This window comes from Ictalurus punctatus, chromosome 18 (assembly GCF_001660625.3).
Source record: "Ictalurus punctatus breed USDA103 chromosome 18, Coco_2.0, whole genome shotgun sequence".
NCBI lineage: Eukaryota > Metazoa > Chordata > Actinopteri > Siluriformes > Ictaluridae > Ictalurus > Ictalurus punctatus.
Window position 1 is genome coordinate 18840406 of NC_030433.2, and position 12993 is coordinate 18853398.

At 38.9% G+C, this 12993-nt stretch overlaps 1 protein-coding gene across 4 annotated transcripts; it reads left to right on the top strand.

The window, feature by feature from the left end:
• klf4 (Kruppel-like factor 4) lies at positions 1-12601 on the top strand. Of its 4 annotated transcripts, none has more exons than XM_017493616.3 (6): positions 1-257; positions 455-548; positions 6301-6864; positions 8493-8583; positions 10350-10505; positions 10623-12601. In XM_017493616.3, exons 1-6 carry the CDS (start codon positions 253-255, stop codon positions 10796-10798), a joined length of 1086 nt encoding a protein of 361 aa, XP_017349105.1. In that variant the 5' UTR covers positions 1-252; the 3' UTR covers positions 10799-12601. The 4 variants fall into 4 exon arrangements, with proteins under 4 accessions (XP_017349105.1, XP_017349107.1, XP_017349108.1 ...); XM_017493618.3 differs by having other exon boundaries at positions 459-548; XM_017493619.3 differs by lacking the exon at positions 1-257 and having other exon boundaries at positions 6303-6864.
• The last annotated feature ends 392 nt before the right edge of the window (positions 12602-12993 follow it).

Here is a 12993-nt window from a genome sequence, read left to right on the forward strand (position 1 = left end):
GAGAGCCTCAGAAAGCGCGAGCGAGTTTAATAACACTCCACCGGTACAGACAGGGACCCGTTAATCCCCCTGTACACACGCATACACAGTTTACACACACACACACGCACGCACGCGCACGCGCGGGCGGGATGAAGCGTACCGGAGTTTAACGCGTTTGGGACTGAACAGAACTTTTCTTGTGGATTTTATAATCAAGGAATTTATCTTCTGGGATTTCTTTAGCGTGTGAACACCTGTACTTTTCCATTAATGAGGTTCGTATCCTAATTATTCACGGAACACTTTCACTTTTCCTCACTTGGACAGAGAGAGAGAGAGAGAGAGAGAGAGAGAGAGAGAGAGAGAGAGAGAGAGATTTGGGTGCTTTTCTTTTTTCTAAAGTACTTTTTCTGAGGATTTACACTCCATGATATATATATATTTCTTTTTTTTAATCTACTGTGTGTTTTAGGCAGCCTCCGACAGATGTGGATGTTATGGCGCTGAGGCGCGCGCTCCTGCCCTCCATCTCCACCTTCTCCACCTCCACCGGAGCTGCTGAGCCGGTCAGTAAACTTCAATCAACTCTATATGTATTATCCACTGCAGTCATTATTACAGCTTCACTACATTTATTTCCCTAATCCCTTGATTTATTATATACTGTAATAATACTGTCTGTTTATTCATTACAGCTTATATACAGTAATAATTATGTTTATTCATTATATACAGTCATCATTACAGTACTAACCTGCACCTTTGCTTGTCACTGGGGTGGAAGCCTTATTTTTTGTAAACCTTTCATGTGTATTTTTCACCAGGAAGTGTGTATATAGTGCTCTTTAAAAAGATTCAAGGTACATAATTGGATCATAAAGAGTTTTTTAGCTTTCAGATATACACTACATGCACCTTTCTCGCTAACAGCTACACACTACATGTGTATGTTTTGAGGTTACTACCCCAGCGACAAGTACAGGTACAGTGTATTATCCTTTTTTTTGCTGAGAGTGTAATAATCGTTTATTATTTATTATATAGCGGACAGTAATGAGCAGTGGCGTATATGTGGCTTTGGATAGTTCAAAGTTCTGAGTTTCCTAAAGGGTTTGTACTCTGAGGACTTTTTGCTAGGGAAAACCTCTGACGTAAGGTTCTCAGGCTTCCCCAGAAGGACACACAGAGGAACCCTTTATAGTTCTAGATTTTTCAAAACTTTTTTATAGCCTATAAGAGTGCAGTCTTTGTTCAGTTTATGACTAAAAAGAGCATGTTACTAAATCTTGATAATAAACTGAACTCAAGCCGGTTGCACCAACACGCTCTCACAGTGTAAACGTCTACAGCCTACCAATTCGTATGATTTTGGACAAATTGTATGAGAAGGCATAGTTTAGAGGAGGCAGAGTTTAGGGCAGGATGAGGGCAGAATCAAGGTGGGGTTATGGCAGAGGCAGGGTGGAGTCCGGGCAGGGTTAGGGTGGGGTTAAAGGTTGTGCCTTTTCTTACAACGTAATTTGTTCAGAATTGAATGATTACGATTACATTACTTTCATTCAAATTCGTACGAGATTTTCATGAGATCATGTACTAAAACCATTCTACAAAACAATTCTACTTCACCCCCAACCATATTAATTACAGCGTTCGATATTGGTCGTTGTGGTCATCTTGGGATTCGTAAATGAACATTATTTGGCATATCTAGTTTATTTTACCGTGATGAATGGTGTATTAATGCTGAAGTGAAAAGGAAACCTCCAGTTTGAAACACATTAAACCTGTTCATATTGAAAGAGTTCATATTCATATATATATTGAAATAATTCTGATGTGTTTAGTGATTCTGGTGTTAATTTGCTGCTTGTAGAGGTGTTTTCCTCACCAACCATTAGAGGCAGAGCGCTTCAATTACAGTGTCATTTAATAGGAGAAAAATGTTCAGTGATCTCAAACATTAAGGATAACAATCAGGTTTCACTCTTATCTCATAAAAAAGGAAAGCCTCACCATTTCCATTTCTATGTTCAACATTATATTAAAGAGAAATCCAGTCAGAAGGTAGTGAAGACACCAGACGCTAGACTTAAATTCCCGGAATGTAACGTAGCTATACAACACAGTTGAGCCGAGTTATGGCAGAGACTCGCTTTGGCTTGTTAGTGGTCTATGAGACGAGGAGCATGATGCCGTTGATGGTGGTATTAGCATGAACGTTGAAGCTGATCTGTTTGAACAGAGTGTACAGATGAGGAGGTGAGAGAGATGCACAGACCAAAGGACTAAAGAGCCGCTGTATCGCTCTCTTTAGGTAGAGATGAAGCAAGGGCTAAATCCCACTGCACCACAATCAGCAGGTGTATGGCATTGTGGCTAACATAAGAAATCATTAACGAACGCGAAACTAGAGCAACGTGATCAAGAAGGAAGTTTAAACTAAAAACTCCAGAATAAATCTTGCCCTCCATTGAAGATAATTATAAAGATTAATATGAATATCATGCAGGATGGATTTGTTGGAAAGTAAATAAAACAGCACATAATATTAAGGAAGGGAATTTGAATCTAAAACATTACCAGGTTATTGTTGCTCAGGATGTAGTGCACTAAAATGTGCTAATAATATAATATGCAAAGTATGTAACACATTTTGTGGTGTTACACACATTGCGTGTGTGTGTGTGTGTGTGTGTGTGTGTGTGTGTGTTAACACAGTACGCCCCAGTTTACTCCATTCTCTTATTAACTATTGATTCTGACTCAGTTATTACACTGTTATAAACTCATTCAAATCAGCTACTGACAATGAAATTAATGTGAATAATTAGTAATATTTCTGGACGATATTTAATTCCGCTTGCTTTACTATTTAGCCAAGGGGGCCACTGTAAAATATTATTTTATTTAGCAAGGAAGGTTGGGAAAAATTGTCTTTATTGTTTAACCTTTGTATCTTTTGTTTAAAAAATTCACAAAAATGCTCTCATGGCTTTCAAACAATTGCAACACAGGCTTATCAAAAATAAATCTTTATTAAAGATAGGTGTGCAACAATTATTGGCATCACTATGAATTCATATATTTGAAGTATATTCCCACTGATATTTTAAGTTTATTTACCACACCTGGGTGACTAGGAACAGGAAATTGTTCAAGCATGACTTCCTATTTCACAGGGGTATAAATATGAGGTAACACATAGGCCAAATTCCCTTAGTCATTCATAACAGGAATATAGTTGTGATGTGCGGCAAAAGGTTGTTGAGCTTCACAAAATAGGAAGTGGCTAGAATAAAATAGCACAAGCATTGAAAATGCCCATTTCCACCATCAGGGCAATAATTAAGAAGTTCCAGTCAACTGGAAATGTTATGAATCAACCTGGAAGAGGACGTGTGTCTAAATTGTCTCAGCACACTGTGAAGAGGACGGTTCGAGCGGCCAAAAAATGTCCAAGGATCATAGCTGAAGAATTTCAGAAGTTAGCTGCATCTTGGGGTCAGAAAGTCTCCAAAACTACAATCCAAAGTCACCTACATCACCACAAGCTGGAAGGGTTTCAAGAAAAAAGCCTCTACTCTCATCCAAAAACAAATTCAAGCGTATTCAAGGTTCTATGGTCAGATGAAACCAAAGTAGAGCTTTTTGGCAATAAACACCAGAGGAGGTTTTGGTGCACACAGAGAGGAAGCCATATGGAAAAGTACCTCATGTCCACGGTTAAATATGGTGTTGGCTCTTTAATGTTTTGGGGCTGTTTTTCTGCCAGAGAACCTGGACATTTTGTTAGGATACATGGCATCATGGACTCTATCAAATATCAACAGATATTAAATGAAAACCTGACTGCCTCTGCCAGAAAGCTTCAAATGGGCCGTGGTTGGATCTTCCAGCAGGACTATGATCCAAAACATACATCAAAATCAACACAAGAATGGTTTACTGACCATAAAATCAAGGTCCCGCCGTGACCATCCCAGTCCCCTGACTTCAAACCCATAGAAAACCCGTGGGGTGAACTGAAGAGGAGAGTCCACCAGCATGGACCTCGAAATGTGAAGGACCTGGAGAGATTCTGTATGGAGGAACGGTCTCAGATCCCTTGCCATGTATTCTCCAACCTCATCAGGCGTTATAGGAGAAGACTCAGAGCTGTTATCTTAGCAAAGGGAGGTATTGATTAAAAGGGTGCCAATAATTGTTGCACACCTATATTTAACAAATATATGTTTTTTTGATAAACCGGGGTTTTTGTATTTTTGTGAATTTACTTTTGTGAATAAAAGATCAAAAGGTTAAACTATAAAGACACTTTTATTTACCAAGGATGCCAATATTAGTGGAGGGCACTGTATATATATATATAAAGATTATATACTGTAATTATATAATATGATTATATAATAATGCAGTCCCTCCAGTATTTCACAAATTCCCGAAAGCAGAAATTAACGCAAAATCAAGCAAACTCTGCAATATTCGGAGGAGCTTGCAATGTTTCAAAATCACCGCAGATTTTCCACAGATTTGGGCCGAGACACTTCATGTGATATCATCACAACACGCGTTCAGCCAAATCCGCCTTCAATTCACGTGCGTTGAACATGAGTACAGCTAAAAACTCTCATTTACCAACAAAGTGCGAAACAATTTTGTGCAATTGCGCCAATTCGTGTAGTTTTCCACGAAAAAAGAACCGGAAAAAACTCCGCAAGTTGCCTCAGAATATTTTGAAGAAAAAAAAGCTGCAGCTTGTCATGTTAAGAAAAAGTGTCAACTTCCCTGTCCTGAAGACCTCCCTATGTAGGAGAACATAACTCTGACTGTCACAAAGCACTGACACCGAAGACTCATTCCGTCAATGATAAGACGTTAATCAGTGCATGTGGAGCGTCCACCTTACAAGTCCCTGTGTATGTTGTTGTAAGTACGCCGTCGTAATAATAAACTGTATTTAATTATGAAAGTGTTACTGAGATGAACAGCAGCTCATAACACCACATGATTCCACACACAGCACACGACACTGTGGGGAAAAATGAAAGTGAATGAGCCGAGAAGCTGAGAGAAAGGCTCGGTTTCTGATTGGCTGTTGGAGGACAGTCCGGTTTAGTGGTCAGTAGTAACACTGGTGTGTTTAAAGAGATATAATAAGAAAAATGTACAGTTATTAATTTACAGTATAATGCCTGCACTAAACTGCTCGTTTCTTTGAATTCATTTCATTTGAATATTTATTTAACAATTAAGTAACTTGTTAAATACAAAATATATTTACAAATGATGTGACTGTGTGAGGTTTGAGTTTAATACTGCTGTAAGTCTGTTTCAGTAAAAGATCAGTTACTACTTCACTCTGTTTTTGACTGATTTGTTATTATAATAGACTCAGGCCTGTTTCTGTCTCAGTCTCACACCTGTCTGTCTATAGTTCAGTCTACCTCTCTCTCTCTCTCTCTCTCTCTCTCTCTCTCTCTCTCTCTCTCTCTCTCTCTCTTTCAGTTCAATGCAGTTTTATTGGCATCAATGCCAAAGTGGTTTTGACTAAGAAATAGTAATCTTTCTCTCTCTCCGTCTCTCTCTCTCGTCCTCTCGCTCTGTCTATCGCTCCGTCTCTCTCTCTCTCTCTCTCTTACTCACACTCTGTCACGCTTTCCATTTTAAAGTAAAAGCAACAAGCTGACCAGTGTTTCTCTCACAACTCCATTACATTTTTACATATCATCACTAAAGGTCCCCTTACTGCACAAATGTGTTATAACAGGGTAATACCACGTGAATAAAATGTAGTTGCACTGTAGGAAATAAAACACGTGACAACACGTGTAAAAGACTGAAATTAAACCCGACCAAATAAAGTTACTGTATAAAAATGCATTTCTCACCGTGTGTGATTAAGCAGAATCACTCACACACAGACACGCACACACACGCACGCACGCACGCACACACACACGCACACACACACACGCGCACGCGCGCACACACACACACGCACACACACACAAATATGGAGGAATTTTGCAAGTCAAAAACTGTCAGTTAATTAGGGCCTAAGCTTTTAATCTTTCAGAAACGAGTTTAAAACTCTGAGAAGCGTCTCAACATGTTTACGTTCGGTGTAAATATGAGATCACGAACATTTTATATTTAAATATCTTCATCTTTTTAACAAATGAAATGTTTCATAAAAACCCGACTTGTGTGTGTGTGTGTGTATATGTGTAGCATTTCATGTCCTTATATTGTCCTTATTTCTTTCTTTCTCTCTATTTATATTTATATATATGCGTATGTGCATGTGTTCGGGCTAAGAGATGGAAGGAGGAAATGTCTCATCCGAAGAACTTTGACAACGTCATGACTAAAAAAGAGCCAGAGGAATTTGAGCTGCTCGACTACGACTTCATCCTCTCCAACAGCATCATGCAGCAGCAACAACAGCAACAACTGCAACAGCAACAGCAGCAGCAGCAGCAGCAGCAGCAGGGTCGGCCGCCTCCACAGGAAATGACATCATCTGCCTATCCATGCTATCACATGTCATATGTACCGGACATCAGTGACGTTTCTCCGAGCGGTGGATTCGTCGCCGAGCTCATGAGGCCTGATCTAGACCCTACCTACCTTCAGCCACTTACCGCCAACATTAGCATTACTGCAAATGCTAATACTAACACTAATGTGAACCTACACGGGAAATTTGTGGTTCAAACGACGAATGTCCAAACAAACACGTCGTCGTGCGGTGAGAGTGAGAACATGGCTGCGTCAGAACCGTCGCCGGCTCTGTTCATGTGCCACAGAATTAAACAGGAAGTCCAGGCCTCCACGTCCTCTTCCTCCCTCTCACCGGAAGAGCATCACACACCTGCACAGGTAAACACGCAGCTCTAACCTCACACTCCCTTCGTTATCACACCCCTCATCCCAGAGTTGCGTTTCTGCACATATTTACATACAAAGAGCAGAAATTGAAATAAGACAGACATCGTGATGAACATGGAAATGAGAATATATTCAATTAAAGCTGTTTTCTCATTTTTTCTTCACATTATATCTTTTTCATTCTGTTCACTGGTTTCACATAATCTATTAACAATGCTGAGATACTCAAACTCAATTGGAATTAAAAAAAAAAACCAGTATATATACACATCAATCAGAGTAGAGTAAACCAATTGGGTCCAATCTGAATGAAATTGGTATCAGATTGAATGAGGTGGGTTAATGTCCTTTTAATAAGCCATTAAATAGGAGAATAATAGCTGTGTAAACCTTCATGTTTGATTACGCTCACCAGCAGAATTTGCAGCAGTGTCCGGATCACGAATCCTGAAAAAACAACTCGTTACATGATTTTCAATCGGTTTAAAATTATTGCCAGGTTGGATTTGTGTTAACATTTTGAGCTAAATAAGAGTTTAAAGGTTATTCCCAAACACTGGTGTTTGATGTTCTAATAGTCAGTCCCTCTAGGATTTTGCCGAGTCAAGGAAACTCTTTGAAACTTTGAAATTGCAGCAGAGTTCCAGCAGATTTGGTCCGAGACGCGCCGTGTGACGTCATCACTACGTGCATTCAGCCAAATCCTCCTTCCATTCACGTTCGTCGAATGTGCGTACATCGAAAAGGTCTCATTTACATCACCAACAAACATCTCTGTGAAACTGTGCGAAACGGTTTCTCGCAATTGCAATTTCGCCAATTCCCGTAGTTTTCAGCAACAACAAACGTTCAAAAAGGTGGAGCAAAATCAAGCATTTTTGGCCGTAACGTTCACAAAAAGCTCCTGTATGGATTATACGGATCATTTAAGAGATAACGATATGGATAATTTTATGTTTCAACAACCAGAGCTCCCGAATCCTGAATCTCGGGCAAATATGAAATGCCGAGCCACTTTACTGCGCTCACAATCTATCCTTCAGACTCCTCACACTCGGATGCTGTTTTGCTGAGATGGAAATCATTTAAAAATCATTAAAACCACAAGAAGTGTGATTAAAGAAGCCGAACACGCCGACAGGACTCACACGCTTCTTGTTATGGTTGACACTAAACCTTGTTAAACTTCGGATTACGTGGAGCACTCAGATAAACACAGCTTTCATACAGTGTCCGGTTTAGGATCCACGTAAACAGTTCATTTGGAAGGAATTCACAGATTGGTGAAAAATCTTTGCATGGAAAGCACAGCCAGCGCGACTCCTCGCTTCTCTCTGATTGGTCGAGAGTGGGATAAACACGTCCGGTTGGTTTTTCATCAAACGCATTTCTGTTAGAGGAAATCTTAACACACCGTCGCTGTGAACCGCCGGTTAATAATCCGATGAAATGACCGAGAATTCCACACACGTTATTATCACAGCTGGTTTTAGTGTCATTTATAAAATTGCAATCTTCACAACAATATTAATAGTTCCTGAGTGAAATTCAGGATATGACTCTGTGTTAATACCTGTCTCATTCTCTCTTTCTGTCTCCCCCCCCTCTCTCTCTCTAAGGTGTTGGCTCATCCCTCAATCTCTGTACCACAGGGATTTCATCCATCTCACGGTTATTCCCAGTTTGCCGCGGCGTCAGTGCAGTACTCAGGTCAGTCACATCGCCTGTCTCACATCGCCTGTCTCACATCGCCTTTCTCACACCACCTGTCTCACATAAAGGCTATAATGAAACGTCCTCTAATTCAATTTGCTCAGTTTTTAATCGTTACTATTATGGTAATGGTAAATGGTCTAGCACTTATACAGAGTGTTTTACACTGTGTCTCAGTCACCCATTCACACACACACTCACACACTAATGGTAGCAGAGCTGCCATGCAAGGCGCTAGCAACTCGGGGTTCAGCGTCTTGCCCAAGGACACTTCGGCATGTGGAGTCACGTGGGCTGGGAATCGAAGCGCCAACCCTACGATTAGTGGACAACCCGCTCTACCACCTGATCCACAACTACCCGTACAGATTAGTTTTACTGTGTGGCTGTAAGGTAAAATAGTTTGATTAAACAGTTTTGATCAAAAACACTACAGGTGAATGGAGTAATTTATACATAATAAAGCAATAGATATCACCATCTGAGACTGGCAGCCAAGTGAGTAAAATTGTCTGGGTGGGAGGGATGTTCCACGCTCTTTCCCCTGTCAATCACATTTGCCAATCATTTTCATCTGTGACTTGTAGTCATGCATGCGGAAGAGGGCAGATAGCACCGTCCTCTGAGTGTGTTACGCTGCCCTGTGACGCAGCACGAGCAGTAATTCAAAAAGATCCGCTGACTTCAGGTGTCTCGGAGAAGCACATGGTCGTATGATAGGGAGATAACTGACTGGTGAGAGGGAACTGGCAGGTGACCAGAAAATTGGGGGGGGGTTGATACAACATTTGATCTTTGCCAAAGGATTGCTGCTATTCTTATTAGTATTTTCTGTACTTGGAGGTTTTTATGTTGTTAGAATTAAAACTGTTATAACTTTCTAATTAGGAACAGAAATGAACATGTAAAAAAACAAAAAACACCTGATTTTGAGGAAAATGATTTAAAAAAATTTTTTTTAAATGTGGTTTAAAGGAATTTGACATGTAAATCATAACGACACAAACTGTCACATATATCAGGAAACAGGCTTTTCAGGGATGTATGACAATGCTGCGGTCACAAGCGAACAAACAGTAAAAATAAACAGTAAAATAAACATTTTTCCGGTTGAGTTGTGATGTTTTTATTACTTTAATTAATCAAACTAATCAGAAAAATGATGAAGGATTGTTGTTTCTATTTGTACTGTAATTATTATGCCGTAAATAAGGAGATGTTCCTCTGCGAGACATCGCTGCAGGAGATAAACATCACGTGCAGAACTGAGATCCACACTGGAACCTGGATGGGTTCCTTTAGGGTTCTTTTGTTTTTTAAAAAAAATATATATAAATCGAGTCACACTATTTTGTTCACTTGTGCTATAAAAACGCTGCTGAAGGAGTTCCAGTTAGAACCCTTTTTTGGAAAATAAGATCTCTTAATTATTCAAAGAACCTTTGAAGAGCTTTTCTGGGTGTGCACATTTCATTAACAAGTGTTTGTGTTTCCAGTGTAAAGGTTTATTGTGTCTTTAGGACAGGATCAGAAACATGTCATTTAAAAAAAAAAAATCACATTTCGATGATATGAGTAACACACACACGTTAAATATAATACTCATTACTTTGAGCATTGCTTTGTTGATTGTTTGTTGTTGTTGTTTCGGTGATGAGATTAACTCTGGAACATGATTCTAGTCTTCAGCTGGTCAGTTTGTCTGAGTGTCTGATGGTTCATTTTCTTCTCAAATTCTCCTCTTCTTCTTCCTCATCTATCAGAAATGGTTCCTCCTGCAGGGGAGGAAGCGAAACCCAAACGTGGGCGACGCTCGTGGCCAAGGAAGAGGATGGCCACACACACGTGTGATTACGCCGGCTGTGGGAAAACCTACACTAAGAGCTCACACCTGAAAGCACATCATAGAACACACACAGGTAAGAGACATCGTCATCGTCATCTTCACTTTCTTACAGGACTAATTATGTTATAATTGTGTATAAATGCTATGCGTGTGTGTGTGTGTATGTGTGTGTGTGTGTGTGTGTGTGCAGGAGAGAAGCCATATCACTGTGACTGGGAAGGCTGCGGATGGAAATTCGCCCGCTCTGACGAACTGACCCGTCATTACCGTAAACACACTGGTCACCGGCCGTTTCAGTGTCAGAAGTGTGACCGTGCTTTTTCCCGCTCTGATCATCTGGCACTGCATATGAAACGCCATCTATAACCTTCGATCCTAATCCCAAACACGACGCACAGGACGTCCATCGAAACTCCGCGACACGAGTTGCCTTTTTAAAGAAAAGACAACGAAAGAAAAAGACACAAGACACGCTGTGATGTTCACGGCAAAACAAAGTTCACCATCATCTCTTTTATTTTTACTTTATATACAAGCTGACGGCTCATGAACCGGACGACAATTCAGCGAACTGTACTGACGACTTTATTTATTAGACTTTATTCGAATTGTACATCATCATTATCTCCATTTCATGTCTACACTACAAACGGCTGTTCACTGAGGCGCTTTAGTTCTCGTAGCAAACATCCCATAATACTACAACATGATCAAACTCCAGCAACACCAAATTAGGATAACACTCATTCTAATTACTTCCTGTAGTGTACACTACTTAGTGATGTTCCGTCCCTCTGTCCCGAGTTGACCTCAGTCTGATGGAGAAGCCCAGGGTCTCTACTCGAAACTGTACATGGTAGAACAGTGTAGAGCAGAACGAACATCTCTCATTAATATGCAGAGGGAATATAAGTTAATGCTCTGGGTTAGTGCAGTATATAGTGCACATTCATCTACACTGTAGGGAACAGGGTGTAGGTCACAAGTTTATTGGGATTTGGAACACAACCCAGGAACCTGAAGCACACAGGATAAAGGAATACAATTTATTTTGTGTTCTCGTCTTCCAGCACACCAGTGTCTCAAACCACTGATCTGTAAAATCATAAGGATCACATGGCGTGCCAAAAACTGAACAAGAGAACCATTCGCTCTGGAAATATATCAATATAAAACTGTAATTATATCACTATAATATGTCACTGTAATTTTAAAATATTTTTGTATAGAATAATATTTATGTGAATACATTTCTGAAAGCATCAAAAACAAGAAAACTAACCTAACTGGAAATATATAAATTATAATGATGTTTTTTTGTTGTTTTGTTTCTTCTATAGAACTGGAAATATATACATTTATAAATATTCAGCGGCGGGTTTTTTTTTGTTTTGTTTTGTTTTGTTTTGAAGTTAGCAGATAAACACAGGAACGTGAAACCAAACTGGAAGTTTTTGTAAACCTATTTATATATGTATAAATTTATATCAAAATATTTCCAAAATTTGGAGCTTGAGGTGCCAATATTAATGAACAAGTAAAGAAAATATATAAGTGTATAAAATATCAGGGATATTATGGGATTATAATATTCAAAAATTACACGTTTAACCTAGATACACACACATGCAAACACGCACACACACACACACACACACACACTGTATGGTGATATTAGTGGTCATTTCTGGTACAGGTTATTTTTTGGTGCGTTGTGTCTCTGCACTGGTGCAATAAACATTTTTATTAAAAAAACAACTTATAAACAACACTCTGGATATTTTTGTAACTCTGAACAGGGTCTTCTGTTTATATGAAATAAATGTAATATAATCCTGCATTTTGTAAAACTTGTAAATATATATTTTTTTGCATTTTAAGTATAAATACATTACTGTACAAATAAAATATAAAACATTTCAAATGAACATTTACATCAGAGTGAATTATCATTAATTCTTTATTCAACATCTTTACTTTGATTTAATGACATATTTATTTTTGGTAGTCATCAGGTCACATGACCAGCCGAATTAATGAGCCATGTATATGTTTTTATACTATTTAAAACTATATTTTATATTATTTATCCACATTCTTTATATTTTCATCATAAATTACTATTTTATTTTATTAATAATAAATAAACATTAAAGCTTCTTTCTTTTAGATCTACTAGATCTGATTGTTGTTGTTTTTTTACCTCATTATGTCATTTACATTCTTTAATTATGTCATTATTTTAACTGACTGAAAACTGAGTACATATAATCACACAATATTCATTTGTGCAATTTAGATATGTCCCAACTTTTCTAATGAGTCATTACAGGGTTGCCAGATCTGCATAGTAAAACAAGGATTTAAATTTTTTTTTTTTTAAACCTGCCGTTTTAAGGTTTGTTTGTTTTTTAATCCAGGTCTTAAAATGGTCACATGTCCATGTCAAATGCTGAACCACATCACCTGCTATTTAACGGACTACAGTAATCCATCCGTCCATCCCACATATCCTACACAGGGTCACGGGGAGCCTGGAGTCTATCCCAGGGGACTCGGGG